Source organism: Anolis sagrei, chromosome 4 (assembly GCF_037176765.1).
Source record: "Anolis sagrei isolate rAnoSag1 chromosome 4, rAnoSag1.mat, whole genome shotgun sequence".
Taxonomy (NCBI): Eukaryota; Metazoa; Chordata; class Lepidosauria; order Squamata; family Dactyloidae; genus Anolis; species Anolis sagrei.
The window spans coordinates 177,570,460-177,591,110 of record NC_090024.1 but is presented as its reverse complement, the minus strand read 5'-3'; the positions used below and the strand labels follow the sequence as shown (position 1 = coordinate 177,591,110).

The window sequence follows — 20,651 nt, the reverse complement described above, 5'->3', positions numbered from 1 at the left end:
AATAATACTAAAATGAACATGCATTTAGTTCCTTAGATTTGGAAACTAGTAAAACAGTAAAATAACTGAACTATGGAAAAAAAAGTTGACATGAGAGAAACAAAAACGATAGATTAGGGAAAACCTGCATTAAGTGTAGACTTTTCTGCAGGTTTTTGTTTTTTTGGGCCAAAAATCCTACGCAAGCTATATAGCCTCCAACATTTCAAGTGGTACTAAAATTGTTCGAGAGCTTGAAAAGCATCCTTTTGGGGCACCTTTTAGTCCCTAAAGGTAATTTCTACAAATGCTGTGTGTCCTTAATCTGCTAACATGTGTCAAGAAAACAGAGGCTGTGTCAACAATTGACTGCTGACAGTGCTTTGTAACTTGATATTGTTCAAGAGCCAAAAGAATAACTACACACATTGAAAAAAAACATAGCTTAAGAGAGTGGGTTTTATTGGCTGAGCCTAGGTCCAGCCTTCCTTGGCAGTAACAGGCTTTGGTAACATGATAGTTTTATAGTGAATTTCCTACTGCGTACGTCTTGTGGCATGTATTTCTAGGGGAATCATTGATGACAAGGCATCATTTCAGACTATGCTGAATTAGATGTCGGGTCTGGAGAAAAAAACAGAGTGAAACCAGCAGAGAGAATGAACACACTAATGGAGTCTGTCAATAATTCTTGGCTGCCTCGGGATTCCTGTCAGATTTTCCATCTAGTACTTCTTCTGAGCCTCACCTACGTCATCCTAAAAGTCATCAAAATGTTTTGGCGCAGACAGCAAGAAATCAGTGCTCTCCGATGTTTTCCATTGCCTCCCACACACTGGCTGTACGGTCATGTCCACAAGGTAATGTGACTTCTGGAACAACGTTGTCTGTGTGTGTGTGTGTTTTGATGTGCATTGTTTTGTACATAAAAGGAGATGCACATTGTGATAGTGGTGATCCTTTTACTGTTGGGAAAAATTGCTTTCCTCTGCTGTTGACAGAATGCCACCCAATGAGTTTCCATGTTTAAGTATGCATTTCATCTTTGTATCTGCTTCACCTGCATTAATCTGAGCTTTATGCCACATTATCTAAAATATTAGCATTGCTGATCAGCTATGCAAACATAATGCCCACAATGTATTGTAAACTGATTACTGATATTCAAACAAATAATGTAGATGTCAGCAGAGGAAGAGTTCCTGACTACAGCGGCCTGGACAGAAAAATACCCACAATGTCATCAGCTATGGTTTGGACAATTTTTATTTGCCTTGAACATTAACCATCCTGAATATGCGAAAGCGGTGTTTAGTAAAAATGGTAAGAAATTTATTCTCTTACTCCTTTCTTTGATCAAATGATGACATTCCACAGAAGTAGTTTATGAGGCTATTTGTTTTCCTGATATTTTGAAATCCGTTTGAGTTTAGTTTCATTTAAGATTTAAGGACAAGTAAGTCTGGAAAAGCAGAGACAAGCAACGTTCTATTTGTAGCATACATATGTTTTGTACCCAGTCTCTCTCTTGCCTCTAGCCAACAGAAAAATGTGACTAACTGCATGAACATATGCTCAGAATCATGGGACTATCCAATCTGTTTTGGCTGGATTTTCCTGGGTATTATTACAATTAATTTTAAAACCTAATGCTACATTGATTCCAAACATATCCATTGTTTGTTTGTTCATCTACTCCTGTGGTTCTCAAACTCTGGGTCTTCCATGTGTTTTTGGACTTCCGCTTCCAGGATCCCTGATAATTGGCCAAAGCAGCTGAGGTTTAAGGAAGATGAAGTTCAAAGCATTTTGAATATTATAGTGTTTGGGAATCACTGATGTGTTGTGTGTTACTCCCCCCCCCCCCCCACACACACACCACACATAGCACTGAAGAAAACATACAGAATAATCACAGGATGTCTCAAACCTACACCTGTTGATATTAGCTAACTAACATTGCCCTCCCCCCTCCGATGTGTGATGGGAAGTTGGTGGTAACTTTGAGAGAAATAAGGTTGAACACTGTGAAAGCCATCCACTGCATGGTTATCAGCTTCCTCCCAGTAGACTCAAATCAAGGAAAATCTTCATGAGAACCACCATTCCCCTTAATGTTTTGCCAGCAACAGAAAGAGCATCCCTCTGATTAGCTAAACGAGGAAATTCCAACTGGATGGCCCCCCACGATGGTCTGCCTCCAGGGGGAAACCAAGAATGGTCAACTTGGAAGTCCCTGAACAGACTCAGAAGTGGAGTGGGCAGATCAAAAGACAACCTGGCAAAATGGAACTTCCTAAAAGAATCCTCCACCTTGTGCAACTGTGGAACAGGACAAACAGCTCTGCACCTGTATGCTTGTCCACAATGCCCAGCCTCATGTACAGAAGAATAATTGTTTAAAGCTACAGAAATGCGGTCGCTGTTGCCCAGTTTTGGTCAAAACTTATTTAGCCGCTTGTGCTCCTTCGATTTTTATCAGTTTTATACTTATGTATGCAATGCTATTGATATGAAATAAAATAAACTCCACGCATAAACACAGAGGGAGTGGCTAAATTAGTCACATTGATCCATGCTATCCTACGTTGTTCATGGTCTACTCTTTCAACACATTGGCTCACATTCAAATTGGCAAAGAAATGTGATTATGTTCTGTATCTGTCCAGCGACAGAGATGGGGGAGATATGCCTCAGGGGAATTCCATAGTTGTGCATCAAAATACAATTTAGAAAATGAAATATTTGTATTTCTGCTCACAAAAGATTATGATTTATAATAAAATCTTGTTTTTTTGTGTTTATATCATTATTTAGATCCCAAGGTTCTTCTAGTATATGGCTTCTTAATTCCATGGATTGGTATGTATAATTCTTTTCTAATTATATATATATCAATGTATTCTGTGAAGGTGTGCGGTTACTAGAATAGAGTTTGCTGGAGAGTTTACACCACAAATGCATTTGTTTGACTTAGAATGCATCTAATGCAGTTTGACACCATTTTAACCATAACACTATGTAACAAGATATTTTTCCTGGGTTATAAATGTCATTTTCTAATTGTTTCCATCATAGAAACATGAAATCTGTTTATTAAACTGCAAAAAAAACCTCTTTGTTTTTGCAGGACACCCTGCAAGAGATTTTGCTATAGTTTTACAATGAATTATCTCATAGAGTCTCAACCAATTCAATATAGTTTGTGGCAGCCACAAAAACAAAATTTCTGGTGCAAAACAACTATTTTCAAACTAAGTACTGCAGAACTAAACAGGAAATAACATTTTCAATCTAGGAACAGAAAATGTTTCAATTTTTGTTACATAGTGTAATGATTCAATGTTATGAAATCATGGGATTTGTAGTGACAGCTAAAGCTAATAATACTACACATCCATGATTCCAAGCATTGAGCCATGGCAGTTAAAGTGGTGTCAAACTGTGTTGATTATTGTGTAGGTTACCTAGGAACTCAGTATTTAAATATACTATATTAAACTGATGCTTCTATTCAATGTTTGATGTTTTGCCTTATGTCTTATATAACAGGCTGTGTTTTTTATTTAATTTTAGTTGTTAAGTCATAATGTTTGTGTTTATATGTTGGGTTGCTAAATATGGATGTATTGTTGTTGCATTCAGGCATTGAATGTTTGCCTTTTATGTTTGGAATCCCCTCCAGGGAGATAGGGTGGAATATAAATAAAGTTTATTATTATTATTATTATTATTATTATTAATATTAAATTTGAAATTACTAAATTTGAAACAAAGATTTAGAATTCTCAGTCAGTAAACCATGGTGGGGTATTAAGTTTAACCTCAGTGCCGGCTTAACTGTTGACCTGAAGGTAGGCGAGATGGGGTGAGCTCCCATCTGTCAGCCTTAGCTTCCCATGCAGGGACATGAGAAAAGTCTCCCATAATGGTAACACATCCAGGCATCCCCTGGGCAACGTCCTTGCAGACGGCCAATTTTCTCACACCAGAAGCAACTTGCAGCATATTCTCACGTCGCTTCTGACACGATTTTAAAAAAATGTCAGTAAGCCCAACTACCGAGCTTAGGATTTCATAAGATGCAGCAGGGGCAGGGCAGATAAAATCATGGCACTAAAACTGTGTCATGTGAAAGCGTCCACTGCTTTATCCTATGGAATACTGGGACTTGTAATTTAATGGAGTACTAGAGCTTTCTGGTAGAAAATTTTAAGAATCACTCCAAAAATTGTAAATTCTAGAGCTCTATAGAAATGGAACCATGAAAGTTAAAGCAGATTCCTTTTTGTGCGTGTGTCAGGAGCGACTTGAGAAACTGCAAGTCGCTTCTGGTGTGAGAGAATTGGCCATCTGCAAGGATGTTGCCGAGGGGATGCCCAGATGTTTTGATGTTTTACCATCCTTGTGGGAGGCTTGTCTCATGTCCTCGCATGGGGAGCTGGAACTGACAGGAGCTCATCCGCACTCTCCCCGGATTCAAACCTTATAGATTCATAATGCTATAAATGTGTATTGTGAAAAAGTCCAAGCTGTAGCTAAGATAGTTGTATGGAGTGTATCTGTATCTGTGTCTCTGAAGCCACATTCCTCCAGGTTTTGAGATCTCATAATAGTAATTATTATTATTATTGTTATTATTATTATTATTTCTAGTCGGCCTATCCTCATGACTCAAGGAAGGTTCCAAAATATCTAAAACATATGATCATCATAAACATTATATAAAATTCACATATTAAAATGTATTTCTACAAAACATATATATTAAAATACACACAATATTAAAATATACACAGAACAAATATTGAAATATCAGCATTACTCAATGCTTCATTTCGCACAAGAAGCACAGATATGTAATCTCACCTTTTAAAAAAACCTACAGCAATATACAGTAGATAAATGTGCTAAAGGTCTAAGGGTTGGTTTGTGCTTTCATACTGGGAGAAATGCAAACAAAAGAAATACACAAAAGTAAACATACAAGCATGCAATACTTATTACCATGGGTTGGTGACAGTTTCCCTGGAGAGGCATTTGAGAAGGAAATAATGAAAAGGCAAAAGAAAATGAACATCCACATCCCACAGCATAAGGCACTGCCCTCAGACAACAAGTGCATACACAGATTTTGAATGCAAAGCCTGCTGAAATGTCCTAAAACAGGAAGAAATGCAGCATTCAGCTAAAGAATAAGAAATTGTGGTAATTAACAGAAATCATTGTATAAGGAAGTAGACACATATATATGAAAACTGCTATTTGGAACTCAAAAATATAAGTGATGACTATACAATGAAAACTGTGAAGTCCCAACATATTTATCCAATTTGCACAAGCTGCATATTCGTTTTCAATATGTATACTGTTTAGAAAAGTTTGGACCCTTAAAGATACCATAAAATATTTGTAGTATGACCACCAATATCCATGTGAGATACATTCCTGAATTTAGAATGGAAACAGAAAACCGTGAATTCTTATCAGCCCAAAAAAACTCACAACAACCTGATAATGAACTCTAGTGAAATAAGTGACTTCTACTGTAGGTTACCATAGTCACTCTGGAGGGCGTAGAAAATTCCTCGAAAGGTTACCCTCTACAATTTTGCTAGGTCCCCCAACATGATTGCATGGTAACCTCTGGCAGAAGCATACATACGCAGAAGTCACTTGAAAAAATGTACTATACAAAAAATGTGGTATATAAAAAACAAATAAACACTTTTGTTACATCCTTTTGACCTTCTCCTTTTCCCTGGTAGGAAAGGGCTTGTTGATTCTGAATGGTCCTAAATGGCAGCAACATCGGAAGCTGCTGACTCCAGGCTTCCATTATGATGTTCTCAAGCCTTACACCAATGTTATGGTTGAATCAGTCAAGCAGATGCTGGTAAGAAATCTTATTGCCACAGTTACAACTTTAGTTTCATTCACTTCCTTCATGGGAAACTGGCACCACTTTAATGTTGTGCTTGGGTTTAGCAGTATCCCAAAGAAAGCTTTGTTGATGTCTGTTAATAACCCCTTTCACCCCCAGATCTCTTTTGTCGCAATGCAAGTGTCCTTTGCTACTTAGCTTCAGGATGTTTGTTTGGAGTCTGAGGCCCATCTTGATATGTGACATTAACTGGGCAGTCATCTCCATTGAGGCTAAATAATTTATACCACCATATTTGGCATGGAAGGAGATCAATTGACTTTAAAAGGCCCACGTAAACATCAGTTTATGCATCAAAATTAAATTATAGTTTTCATTAGATGGTAACTTTAGTTTATGTGTTTCATCTTGTTAGGGGTTTTTTTGTCATATCAGGAGCGACTTGAGAAACTGCAAGTCGCTTCTGGTGTGAGAGAATTGGCCATCTGCAAAGACGTTGCCCAGGGGACACCCAGATGTTTTTGATGTTTTTACTATCCTTATGGGAGGGTTCTCATGTCCCCACATGAGAAGCTGGAGCTGATAGAGGAAGCTCATATGCACTCTCCCTGGATTCAAACCTTAACCCACTGCACCACTGGGGTAAAGCTTTTGTTAGGTAAAGCTTGAATATTAATGCATGGACTGATGTGGTTGTACTATGTAGATTTGCAGACCATGGGCTCCATCTAGTATTCAGTTCATCTCATGAGTGGAATACATGCTAGTGGCCATATGGCTGGGTAGGCTAGTTTTGTCAAGGAAACAGCAGTGGGCTGAGTAGCTAATCCTTAATGGCGCTACCTGATCTCCACGGCTTCTCCACACAGGCTTTAGTGATCCCAGCTAAGCTTATTTAGTGCAACAGAGCTGTGGCAAGAGGGCGTAAAGCAGAATTACAACAAAAACTGAGTGAACAAAATGTTAAGCAACACTTATTGCCCAATGATTCTCCCTTGCAAATGTTCTCATGCATTAGTATCTTGAGAGAGCTGTTGTGTGGCATATTCTATCATCATCTTCAACTCTGCACTTCTACTCATTACACTTTTAGATCAGAAACAGATTATCTGTCTCAATCAGGAGGTGCACTGGAAACATTGGCTGTATTTTCCAGTGTTCCTTCAATCTTACCAGTATCTCTGAGATCTGGCCAAAAAGGTTTTATAACTTTCAAATGTTCATACAGTACTTCACATTCAAACTTCTTTAATCTAACACAGATAACCAGCAATATTTTTTTGCTGATGTACAGGGGTTGGTCTCTTATTTTTGCCCACTGATTAGAACTGTTCCTTTATTAGCTGCAAGTTTTGCAGGCACCAGACACAAATGACTCTGGGATCAGCAGCACTCTATGAACAGCCACTTTGAATAGCACTGCCCTAGTATATGAATCAATGTCCAATAATAAGTCAATCATTTTGGAGAGTTCCTTTTTATTATTCCATTCTTTTTCTTAAAACATTAGGATATCCTGGAGAAGCAGGTATCAAAAGATATTACCATATCAGTGGATATGTTCAAACATGTCAGTCTGATGACTCTTGATACCATCATGAAATGTGCCTTCAGCAGTAAGAATAACTGTCAAACAGAAAGGTCAGTATACAATGTCTTCTTTAAACAAAGTGAGAACCATGACCACATTACACCTTCCAATATTTCACAGATTAAAACTGGCCAAGCAACATCAGAGGGCAGTCAACATAGCAAGAGTAATTAATGAGGAAGAACATAGATATTAGAAAAGGCTGCAATAGTTGACTGAGCCTACTGTACAAGACTCCTTTACGTCTTGCACTTTTCATTCAGTTTTCAGCATTGGAAGTAAGCTGAGGACAAAGGGGGAAAGTGGGAGGAAGAAAGAGAAACTAGGAAATTTTAAAAACATCTGCAAAAGTGGGATGGTAGAGGATTAATAAAGATCTTTCCTGTTAGATCAGAACAGTTGGAGGAGGCTATGCTATATACACATAGCCTGTTTGCCTGCACTAGCCTTTGTAACCTATGTAGTGTGGAAGGCGTTTTTCACTGAACATGTCTTTATATCAGTAATACTGTTGTTGTGTGCCTTCAAGTTTTATTGGATTTATGGTAACTCTAAGCAGAGGCGGCCCTAGGTAATTTTCAATGGTAAGCAAACAGTATTTTGGCGCTCCCCCCCCCCCCAACCAATCATTGATATACAGGGTTAGTCAAAATGCATAGGCCAATAAGCCATTCAATTGAATGGCTTATTGGCCTATGCATTTTGACTAACCCTGTACATTTTCTGTTCGTCGTGGGAGTTCTGTGTGCCATATTTGGTTCAATTCCATCATTGGTGGAGTTCAGAATGCTCTCTGATTGTAGCTGAACTATACATCCCAGTAACTACACTTGCCGCACTTGCTCCCTTGCCTGGCCTGCTTTGGGTCCAGAAGCGTGCCTGAAGACCCCGGTGTGTGCACCAAAAGTCACCTCTTCTCCTGACTTTCTCCTCAACCATTGGGACCAAGAGAGAGAGAGGTGGAGATGCCCACCTTTCCTGAAGGTAGGCGCAAAAACAAAGGAGGGAGCGGGGGTGGGAGATACCTCCAGACGGAGGGGCTCTCTCTCTCTCTTGGTCCCAATGGCTGAAGAGAATGTCAGGAGAAGAGGCGACTTTTGGTGTGCACGCTGGGGTCTTCAGACATGCCTCCGGATGCAAAGCAGGCCAGGAGTGGCGGCTCCGCCCCTTGGCCCACCCGCGGATTGCAGAGAGGAGAGGAGGTGGGTGGAGCGCCGGGGGATCAGGAAAGGGAGCCGGTCATGGGAAAGGGATCAAACGCGGAGAACAATTGAGCGCCGGCTGTGCTCACGCACCCGATGGCCGGGTGGAGCAGGAACGAGAGGGGCTAGGCGAGGCTCAAGGGCCCGGCCCCTTTGGGAAGAGGATCGCCCGGCAGTGAGGCAAGAAAGCCGAGGCTCCCCCCGGACTGCTAGGGCTGTTGTGAGCTGAGGGGGCGCTCCTCAAGTGGCGGTCGAGGGGCATTTACAGAGGTGCCTCTGCGCTCCCGGCAAAAAAAAAGTGTTCTGCGACCGCTTACTTCGCATAATGGACGAGCTGCCCCTGACTCTAAGGGAAATCTATCACAGATGACCTCATCACATGCAGGGAGAGAAGTGTATGCTCCCTACTGCTTTCCTCTGCCAGCATGGAGCCCACCACAAGATGCTGACCTATTTCCAGTGTGACACCATGGAGCTCTGTGCTGGTAACATTGTGGCATAGGAGTCCAAAGGAGCCAAAGAGGAAGCGAGAGTCAGCGGGGAAGCATCATGGAAGGGATGATATGGACCCCAACAGCAGGGAACACATCTCTTTATCTCAGTAATACTGTTGTTGTGTACCTGCAAATTATTTTTTACTTATGGTAACCCTAAACCTATAACAGGGTTTTCTGGGCTAAAATTCTTCTGAGAGGGGTTAGCTTTACATCCTCTAAGGCTGAAAGAATGTGATTTGCCCAGTTTCAAATGGCTGAACAAGGTTTTAAATCCTGGTCTCACTGTGTCTTAGACTGGATCTACACTGCCATATAATCCAGTATCTGATCCCAGATCATCTGCTTTGGACTGGATCATATGAGTCTACACTGCAATATAATCCAGTTTGAAGGAGATAATCTGGACTTTTTATGGCAGTGTAGATGGGGCCCTAGTCCAGCATTCAGGTCAAGATAACACTCTGGTTCTCCTCAGCAATACTGTATCAGTTGAAATCTCTTGAAAATAAGGTCTCTTACTTTCTACATAAATTCGGAAGACTTGGAGGTAATTTTGCACCCTCCTCCAATTTTCTACCACTGGTTTCTAATCTTATTACTTTAGAAAACTCAAAGTGACTGAATATATACCTGTCTTGTTGGAGAAACAAACTCTCCCAGTATCTGGCAAGCTCCCCTGCAATACCTTCCAAGGCTAACAATTCTTGAGAGCCACGATGTAGCCCAGCAGACACATAATGCTCATCCCCTGTTTTTTGCCATTCTACATGAAACTTGTAAAATAATTTGATTTTTGGAACACAGATTGTCTTGCCCTTCTGAGGAGAATTGGATGCAAGCAAATGATTGTGGCCTTTCATACCTCATGTGTTCTTCTTCCAATACTTTTTGCTGTCTTGATCACACTCAGATGTTGCTTGACCATGTGTCTCAGTTTTCATCTGTGAAATGCTGGAGGGTATGATTTACCGAGGACAATTAATCAGCAATTAATTCAACGTCATTTTTTTGAGACGGGATTTTTTCAGGGTTCACTCTGGAAAAGCTCTTATCACTACTTGTTTGCTGGAGTGATCTAGATGGGCAACCTTATAGGCCAAATTCAGATTGTGGGCCAGAAGTTCTCCCTGTTGGGTCTGAAGAATTGAAGATAAAATTGATAAAATGTGCTTGCTTCCTTAATTGCTATATAACACAGTTTTGCTGTTATGATGGAGCCAGGGGCGGCTCAACCCATTACACAAAGTAAGCATTTGCAGTATAGTTGATTTTGCCCAGGGGCGCTCTTAGGCACTCTTGGGGGAAAATAGACCTTGACATATGCGAGTTGCAGTTACTGGGAAGTATAGTTTACCTACAATCAAAGAGCATTTTGAACTCCACCAATGATGGAATTGAACCAAATGTGGCACACAGAACTCCCACGACGAACAGAAAATATATATCAGTGATTAGTTGGGGGCGGGGGTGGGTGCAAAATACTGTTTGCTTACCATTGAAAATTACCTAGGGCCGCCTCTGGATGGAGTACTTTAAATCTGATTCTATTCATTTGTATTCTGAGGTTTTTTAAATAGAGCTTACTTTTGGTTTGTCTTCCTGGTTATGATTGTGCTTGCTTCCTGTGTCTTACTGTTTTGTACTTTGTTGTTGTCTGCAGGGATAATGTCTACATTAAGGCCGTCTATGACCTCACCAACCTGTTTGATCAGAGGTTGAAGTCGCCATTGCTCCACAATGACTTCACCTACTGGTTTAGCTCCCAGGGGCGCCAATTTTACAATGCTTGTAAAGTAGCCCATCATCACACAGGTAAGATTTATAAGGATGGTCCTTTGCCCTCCACCACTGGAACTTACATGAACATTGCTGAATTGTGAAGTATCAAGTGGCATAAAAATATCAGAGGAAGGATAAAGGCAAGAATTTTGGTTTAATTCACTGTGGTTTGCCCACAACTCTACCAGCCCACCACATTTGCTGGGGTTAAAAAAATTCCCACAAAATTGGGAAACCTACAAATAAAACACACTCTTTTTTATCTGAGAAAATATTTCTCTAGGAATCACTGGTTCTCCAGTACAATTCTATGATCAGCTTGGCCATTGAACTGTTATGTAATGTTTTCTAGTATGAAAATTGCTTATAGTTTAAACTGTATGGTTTCAGAAATGCATGGGTTAAAACACAGAGGTGTGTAGTGTTGGTAAAAGGTGAAAGATTTATATGATCTGAAGAGAAACCAGAGTGTTGGTAGAGTGTAACTTTTGGAGGTTCCTGTGCTGCCCAGATGAAGATGCTCTGATGAGAAAAGAATATGCTTCTTGCACTGTGCTGTGATGTGAGTGGACATGATTGATGATTGTCTTGTATATATTGTGTAAAATAAAGATAAGTGACACTTTCAAGTGAAAGCTGAATGGAAGAAATCCAGTGTCTTTACCACTTTGTGCTTTCAAGTAGAATTTGGAAAGTCGAAGCAGCTGAGATAAGGAAGATGATTTATCACAATTTCCAAGAACTGTGCTGGAAAAATTAAAGAATTATCTCTAAAAATTTCAAAGTTCTCCAACACAGCTCCATGGGAAATATCTGACAAACTTGAATATAGAGTTGAAATGGCAGGTCTAGGAATTCTTTAAAAGGTGGTGCTGTATTAATAACTTTTGCAAAAGTTGAAGTTTCAAATGGGCAAGGGGAGGACTGCACTATTTTCCTTTCATTCTGTTCCTTCTTTGGTGTATGTACTTAAACTGTTTTGTGTGTTACCCTCCTGCAGATGTTATGTTTCCTTCTTCTTCTCCTAGGAAGTTTAGTAGTTTTGTTAGTCATTGTAAGTTAGTGTTTTATATATTAAGAAAATATGTATTTGTGGGGATGAGGGGATGATATTGTCCTTTTGTTTGGTGTATTTTGTTTCCTTGCATATGTCTTTGCTTGTTCATGTGATGGCAAGTTTGTTTCTTTGAATAAAATTAATAGATTTAATGGAGATGCATAAAAATATTTTTTCTTCTTGCACTGCCTTGCTCAATAGTGTGGGAGTGGCAAACTGTTTGCTAAAGGGCAGTGCTAGAAAGAATATAAGTACGCTTGCGGGTATCATAGCTAACATGTGATTTCTTATAAATCAGGTGTCTCCAAGGAAATAGAAGCCTAGATAGATGCCACATCACTTGTATAGCCAATCACATATGCAATATAGAATGCTATAAAATGTACATGCTGACTGAGGAAGTGGGTGGCAGTTTCTGATTCTTCCAGCCTGCCTTCTTGCTTGGAAGGATACGTTTAATTCCACGACAGATTAATTAGTTATTATTAATAAATGTTGTTTAACTCTTATGTTCTTGTTCTCTTCTTACATCTATTACAGACAATGTTATAAGGGAGAGAAAGGAGTCCCTTAAGAATGAGAAAGAACTCGAGAAGATCTTGAAGAAGAGGCGTTTAGACTTCCTGGATATTCTTATTTGTGCAAAGGTAAAGAATATTTCCAGAACAAGTAAAATGCTTTTTGGGACTTTAAGGGTCAATGCTAGCCTCTTGAATGAGGCTAAGACATTAATCAGCAATGCAGACAGCTTCAACATAGCAAGGTTTCCTAACGCTTTTTAAAAATTTCCTAACACTTAAAAAAAATTGCTCAACACTTTTAAGTAAGTCCGACAGACAACATAGTTTCTATAGGTTTGTTCTTAAGTTGAATTTGTATGTAAGACAGAACAGGTACATTTTAAATGTGACTCCAGATGTGTGTGTGTGTGTGTGTCTTGTATAGCATAAGGAGAAGTTGCGACTGCTGTGATGTTTATTTTGCTGTCTGTGCCACTGTTGAGCACATGTCACCTTACTTTTTGTCCCTTTGTGAATTGGATTTGGGGTGGGGGGTGGGGATGGCTTCTTGTGGAAATAAGGATTGGTGATAAAACTTCCCATGAAATTCTTGCACCAGTGTTTCCCTTCCTGGGGGAAAGATTTCTCTCATTTCCCGTTGTCTCGCCCTGTTCTTAACTATCAGTCCTAAAGTCATGTTTGTAACTTGAGGACTGCCTGTAACAGTATGAGTAATGATATGTTGTAGACTAGACCCTTATTGGTAGTCCCAGCTACAGCAGAAAAAATGATCAAGCAGTGAATTGACTTTTATGTAAATCCCATTGATTCAGTGAGTTGTTCTGGTTGGACTAACAATGATGAAATGACAGGCCTTTCTATACATTTATTTCAGATCTTGTTTCCCAGTTAAGATCAGGAATGAGGAGATTAGTTGTGAATTGATTGAATTTAGTTGTGAATTGATGGTGGCTAGTATTAACTATAGATGGTCTGTGCTTTAAAAATTGTGTTATTTTATTTTTATATGTGTTGATAGTAGATGTTTTTATCATTTTGTGTGATATTGTTTTATACTCATGTACCATTTTGTTATGCTGCACTTGGAGTGCCTTGTAAGCCACCCTGAGCCCCTTTCAGGAGATGGTGGTGGGATGTAAATAAAGTTTATTATTTATTTATTTATTTATCTATTTATTTATTTATTTATTTATTATAAACATACGAGCTTTATTTCTGCAGAAGCAAAAACCCGCAAAAAGGGGGGGAGGTTCTGTAGTGTCATAATACCACCACACCTATTAACAAAATGGATGGCTTTACATACATGTTCAAACAGACACACATTGCACGCTAACATTTCTTCACTCCACCCATACTCCTCCTTCAACTCTACCTCCTGCTCCTAGCAGCTCTGCCTCTTCTCAACCCAATTCTCAGACTGAAGCCTATTGTTCATTCAGTTTGCATTATCTTTGGACCTCATCACATTAGAAAATGAATCCACTTTAAAATTACTTTTCATGCTGAATTCAGCCTTGACTTGAATGAGTTCTGAATGTCCCTTAGTTTGTAAAGTTGTCCATGCACACTTAACCTTTCCTCCACCCTTCTCCTGACTTCTTAACTAACAGAATTCAAACAGATGTAACAGTTCAAAATGGCAATTAATACAGATTTCATTATCTAACAATTAATAAAACTTATATTATTCCAGCCAGGTGTTTTCAATACGAATGTTATGAGATAGGCAAAACATTTCAAAACAGCTGCTATTTGTTCTGTAAAAAGTAGAGTCACTTTAAAAAGCAGCAGTTTGGCCTTTCCCCATCATGTCCTTGCTGCTTGTGTAGATGTAAATTGGGTTGCTAAATGACCTCAAATTGGCTTTAACTTATGGTGATCTTATAAATGAAAGACATTAGGTTATATTCAGTTTGGGAAGCTGCAAAGCATGCAGGCTTTCTTTAATAGAGTTACAACAGATCTTATCAATAACATAAACCCTGTGGTCCTTGTTTGGTTAGGACGAAAATGGGAACTCATTGTCAGATGAAGACTTACGTGCTGAGGTGGACACATTTATGTTTGAAGGTCATGATACCACAGCTAGTGGCATCTCTTGGCTCTTCTATTGTATGGCCCAGAATCCTGAACATCAGCAGAGATGCAGAGAGGAGATAGTGGAACTTCTTGGCAAAGAGGGGCATGTGGAATGGTAAGATCTCATTTTGCTCTTTATCTGTATACATTTTCTGGGTTATATTATTGACGTATTTTGAGGTTTCTTAAGTATGTATTTGATCACAGACCTTAGGCTGCTTAAGGACCTCTTCACATGTGGCTAAAATCAGCAGCATGCACCTGTTTAGCACAGGTCAGCCAGCTCCCATCAGAAAATACTAGTGCGGCTCCATGGGTGAAGGATGGTGGGCCAGTGCATAATCATCATCATCATCATCATCATCATCATCATCATCATCATCTTCATTTATATCCTGTCCCATCTCCAAACAGAACTTGGGGTAAAGAAGTAAAAACACAGTGCAGAGCACAAATCTAAAAAAATTACAATATGATACATAAACAGTAATATAAAAAACCTAAACAAAAAAACCCACAATATAAAAGACAAATAAAATAACATAATATTTAACAACAATATATAAAAAAGAAGACTGACATAACAAACACCAGGGAAATGACACAAATTCATAATTTTGCTGGATTAAAACATGCTGTCCATTAGAGAGGCAAACCACAACCACTGTAAAATTGTAATCAACCATTTTTAAACGTCTGCTTCCATGTCCAGATTTTAACTCTTTCCCAAAGGAAGCTAGGGAAGGAGTCTGTCTAATTTCTTTCAGGAGGGCTTTCCAGAGCCAGGGTGCACCCCCGATAAGGCTATTTCCTGCATTCCCACCAACCGCACTTGTGAAGGTGGTGGGACCGCAAAGAAGGGCCTCCCCGGAGGATCTTAAGGCCCGAACTGGTTCATAGAGGAAGAAGCAGTCATGCAAATAGTCTGGATCAGAACTGTTTAGGGCTTTAAAGGTAATGGCCTGCAGAATTGCCACCACCAAGGCAACATGGGAGGATTCTCGTGTTGCCACTGAAATCCATAGGGGGAAGCTGTGCACTCTTCGCATGCTCCACACTTCCCCCATCTGATTGCCCTCAGCTGGAGCTGGGCAATTCAGGCCATGGGGCACCAGGTTCCCCACTCCCCCTCGATGAAGCAGAACACCTCTGGCGGCCATGTGACAAGGTAATAAATCTCATGGATAATTTCCATTTCACTTTAACCTGTGAAATGGAATGGGGATAACCTCAACTAGGAACAGAACATTTTGCTTTCAATGGTAGCAAGTTATCTTTGCAGAATTCAGCATGGGTGATGATACTTCCTTTTAAGAACTGAGTTTAAACATTAAACAATCCTAGTTTCAAATTTTGCAAATCACTTAGAAATTGTCAGCTAAATATGAATTTGAATAAAGGAACACACATCATCATCTGCGTGCAAGTCTCAAAGGAACTTCTAAATTGGTATGATAAGGTCTATTCTCATATCAACATCTACTTTCCTTATATAAACCAAATATTAGAAGCATGTGCATGGGATAATAAGCAACATGTTTTGGGGGGTGGTCAAGAAATCTATATGTTGGGTCTATGTTCTGTCACAGGATGCATCTACAGATTGACACCCCTTTAACAGTAATGGATCAATGCTATGAATCATGACAGTTATAATTTGATGAGCACTATTAGGAAGAGAAGGATAAAACTTCAAATCCCATGATTCCATAGCATTGAGCCATGTCAATTAAAGTGGTGTCAAACTACATTAACTTTGCAATATAGATGCACCCATGTAAAACAAGAGTCCTTCCAAATTTCATTTGAAATTTGCTTATAGATTATTGTTCCAACAGTGAGAAACATGATTTCTCTCTCACAGAAAATATTCCCCTACTTGTACTGTTCATTTTGTTCATTTGCTATGGTGTCTAACATATAGGCACATTAACAATACCTTATTCAAACTTGGATGATGTCTGACCTGAAGTCTGAACTTCAGCAAGTACATCCAATTTTGTTTGTTTGTTTTTACTTTTTGAAAAAATAAACATTTGTGAGATGAGCTTAATTTTTTTCTCCTGTCTTTCAGGGATGACCTAGGAAAAATGCCATATGTCACCATGTGCATTAAAGAGAGCATTCGACTTTACCCACCAGTATACCAAATAGGGCGAGAACTAAATGTGCCAGTAACATTTCCAGATGGAAGAACAATACCAAAAGGTCTCTTTTTCACATTTATTTTTGCAGATTGCATTTATTTATATTTTCGTTTTCTTTTTAATTGTAAAAATCTTCAGTGCTTTGAAGGAGTGCCTTTAATAATTACATGATGAAGGAGGGAAAGAATATAATAGTAATATACATATGTCTAGTGTTGCTAGAGTGAAAACTGAGGTGGCTTCTATATCTTTAATGTCTCTGTGTTGCTTGCTTTCCCATTGTTTGGCATACAGCATCTTTAAGAATTCCCTCTTCTAGGTAGCATTTAAAAGCAGAAGAGCCACCCCCAAATTTCATTGGACGCTCTACCTTTGATTTATACATGGGCATTTATTGCATGCTTATGCATTCATGGCCCATTCAGGCTTCATTGTTATTGAGATCCTAGGCACCAGAAAGATTTATTGTGTCCGGATATCATAAAACTACAGCATGAAGGGAAAAAAGTGGTTTGAACAACCTCATAATAATTAAGTGTACTATAGACACATCAGCAAAGGATGTCCTCAGTCCCCAATCTCTAAATGGATACATGTATTGCTCTTTTTTTCCTTTTATGCTCCAGTTCAATTTAGATTATCAAACTTTATTTCTGTCTCTTGGTAACTCCCATTCTTGTGTGATTGCTACCGACAAAGTTGGTAGGAACACTGGGTATTTATATGTGAGTGTAGCATTTGAATATCTTTTCATAAATTTTGTCAAGCCATTGATCGCACAGTGTAAACCGGTGGTTCTCAACTTATAGCCATGAGACTTAAAATAAGGTCCGCAGCTCTAGATTATTAAATATGGTTTTCTGTGGGTGAGCGACTACAGGATGGAATATGTTCTGTATCAGAAACTAGAGCTGATGTGGTCTATCCAATATAATTTTCTGAATCAGTACCCCAAATAACCAAACCAAATCTAAAGTTGACCAAAAACTGATTCGTAACTCTTTTGGTACTAATGTTGGAGAATGGTCAAAGTGGTCCCTGGTCGAAAAAAGGTTGGGAACCACTGATGTAAACTAATGTGGATTGTTAAGTAGATAACACCTACTCAATTATTAGCCCCACATGAACCTTGAGCCTAGTTACATTGATGTTTCTACTTCATTGTATGTAAGAAGAAGATTGCAGGTTGTATCAGAATCACATTGCTGCTCTCTCATCCCACCTCATTCCTATCTCAGTTTTGCCATTTCCGTGGGTTGAAGGTACAGACATTAGAAAAAAGAGAAGTATTTTCTTGGTTCTCTAACTCCCATCCCCTTCTAATCTACATCCAATATTTTCTCATCACATCCATCCAGTGATAAACATTCAGTAATAAAGTAAATTTTAGCACCTTCATAGCAAGTTCTCATGCTTACCTAATGAGAGATTAGCTCTCATTTAGATTAACTCTGTGAAAAGCAATATATAATGAAAAGCAATACAAATGATAGTGCTTTGATAGATCAGGCAGTATTGAAGAATGTATTTTTCAGTTTTCTGTGTTCCTCATTAAGCAATGCTTCTCTCTTTGCTTCACAGGAACTTTTGCTATATTGAGTATTTATAACCTTCACCGAAATCCTGAGGTCTGGGACAATCCTGAGGTAATTATAAACTAAAAAGCTAAAAAAGTAAAATCTTCCTTGTGAGACTGGATGCTTTTAGTGATGGGACAGGAAAGGGATGGTCAATTTCAATGTGTTCTGAGATCAATCCCCCCCCCCCCTCCAAAAGAGAGATAAAATATGCATGACGGGGAGAGGAATGGTTAGGATAATAGCTTTGGGGGCTATTAGTTTATATTAATCTAAACCAGTGGTTCTCAACCTTCCTAATGCTGCGACCCTTTAATACAGTTCCTCATGTTGTGGTGACCCCCAACCATTAAAAAAATGTTGCTACTTATAACTGTAATTTTGCTACTGTTATAAATCTTAATGTAAATATCTGATATGCAGGATGTGCTTTCATTCACTGGACCAAATTTGGCACAAATACCCGATATGCCCAAATCTGAAGCTTCTTTGAATTCAATAGGACTTATTACCAGCTAAGTGTGTGTGGAATTACAGTTGAAGCATTCTATTTTTTGACGTGGTTCTTTTTGTCTAAAGATGTATACATATTTTTGGCTACAGGTCTTTGATCCTCTAAGATTTTCCCCAGAAAATGCAAGTCGTCGTCACCCCTATGCCTTTCTTCCTTTTGCTGCTGGGCCAAGGTAAGGAATTCGGATTCTGCACTGTTATAAAATTACACATAGGTTTCAATCAATATTAGATATTTAAATATTATTAGTACTTTGTAAACACTTGGATATTTGTAATCCATATCTGTGGATTAACATATTATCTTAGTATGTTTTTAAATTGTTTTTCACTCTTCAAAGTGACTTTCATATTAATATAGTGAAATAATACTATAAACAGATAATATAAGCTATTGCAGAACAGGATTATAGGAAGAAGATACCCAGATAAAACAGCGCATTGTTGTTATTATGTGCCTTTAAGTCCACTCCAACTTATGGCAATCATATCCTAGAGTTTTAACAAGATTTCTTCAAACATGGTTTGCCATTGTCCTCCTTTTAGGCGGAGAGAATATAACTTTCCCAACTCACCAAGCTGGTTTCCATGGCTGAACAGGAATGTGAACCCTGGTTTCCTAGGAGCTCTGTAGTCCTGACTCATTATACCATACCACTTCTTAAAAAAACCCCCATAGAGACTCAAAAACTAATAAGGATTGAAGATTAATAAAGTTTTTAGATGGTAGCAAAAAGAAAGCCAATAGAAAAGTTGCTGTGACAATTTATGGAATCCTCTTTTGCTTAAAATGCAAAGTTTCTTTTTAATTCTATCCAGGAACTGCATTGGACAACAATTTGCCATGAATGAGATGAAAGTTGCTCTTGCCTTGACACTTCAGCGGTTTGAACTTCTTCCTGACCATTCCCAGCCCCCCATTCCCATCCCACAGACTGTTACCCGATCCAAGAATGGAATCCACCTGAAGCTGAAATCTATCCACTGATCTTTGATATACAGTACTATAATCCCAGCTGAAGCACTTTTGGTACTCTTAAATGAATATTGAAAGCTCATTACATTTATATACTGCCCCATGTACTTCCATAAGTCCAGGGTATCATTAGACTTGCTCATATCTTGCAAAATCAGGGTCATGGCATTTCTGAATGAATCAATATGGTCTTCCTCTTTCCTGCTGCTTTCCACTTTACTGAATTGCATTGTCTCCTCTGATAAATCATTCCAGTGAGTCTCATATGTCCCAAACATGGTGTAGTCACTTTAGCTTATGGTTAAGAGTCCAAGCTTGGTTTACTTTAGAGCCCATTTATTTGTCTTTTTGGCAGTTCATAGTATCCACATTTCTCTCTTTTTGCATAACAATTCAGATGGGTTTATCTTCTATCAGCTTTCTTCAATGTCCAGAAATCAGAAATAGTATGGCATATATGATTCTGACCGATATGTAAGAATAAAATTTTATATTTGAGGATCTTGGGTGAATTATTTCATCTCTTGCCTTTCAGCATTATGACACTTCTTTTTCTTTGAGAGCAAACCATATTTTCTCATGAACTACACAACCAAAGGCTTAGCTAAAACCTGCAAGATACTAGATTATTCTCTCCTGAAATTCTTTGGTAGAGTTCGTTATCCAATGGATGTTTGCAATATGTTACCTCATATTACTTCCTTTCGTGAATCTGGCTTGGATATTGACAATTCTCCCTTTAATCCAAAACCAAAATATATTTGCATACTACTTGACTGCAGGTTAGTTCCATGGTGAAGGAAAAGTCCAACTGCTATCCATCTCAATGCCAAGTGTCCATGCTAT

At 38.8% G+C, this 20,651-nt stretch overlaps 1 protein-coding gene across 1 annotated transcript; it reads left to right on the top strand.

The window, feature by feature from the left end:
- The first annotated feature begins 497 nt into the window (after positions 1 to 497).
- On the top strand, positions 498 to 20,306 carry LOC132773889 (cytochrome P450 4B1-like). Its single transcript, XM_060773453.2, has 12 exons — positions 498 to 839; positions 1,161 to 1,302; positions 2,797 to 2,841; positions 5,748 to 5,875; positions 7,374 to 7,504; positions 10,814 to 10,965; positions 12,530 to 12,636; positions 14,517 to 14,707; positions 16,667 to 16,800; positions 18,321 to 18,385; positions 18,920 to 19,002; positions 19,649 to 20,306. The coding sequence occupies exons 1-12, from the start codon at positions 639 to 641 to the stop codon at positions 19,815 to 19,817; spliced, it is 1,548 nt and encodes a 515-aa protein (XP_060629436.2). The 5' UTR covers positions 498 to 638; the 3' UTR covers positions 19,818 to 20,306.
- The last annotated feature ends 345 nt before the right edge of the window (positions 20,307 to 20,651 follow it).

What these genes read in the sequence shown, in the direction of transcription:
- LOC132773889 (XM_060773453.2), top strand. Translation starts at nt 639, where the DNA reads ATGAACACACTAATGGAGTCTGTCAATAATTCTTGGCTGCCTCGGGAT. An exon ending in AGCGGTGTTTAGTAAAAATG is followed by an intron (nt 1,303 to 2,796) that starts GTAAGAAATTTA and finishes ATCATTATTTAG; the next exon opens with ATCCCAAGGTTCTTCTAGTA. An exon ending in TGGAAGAACAATACCAAAAG is followed by an intron (nt 16,801 to 18,320) that starts GTCTCTTTTTCA and finishes TTTGCTTCACAG; the next exon opens with GAACTTTTGCTATATTGAGT.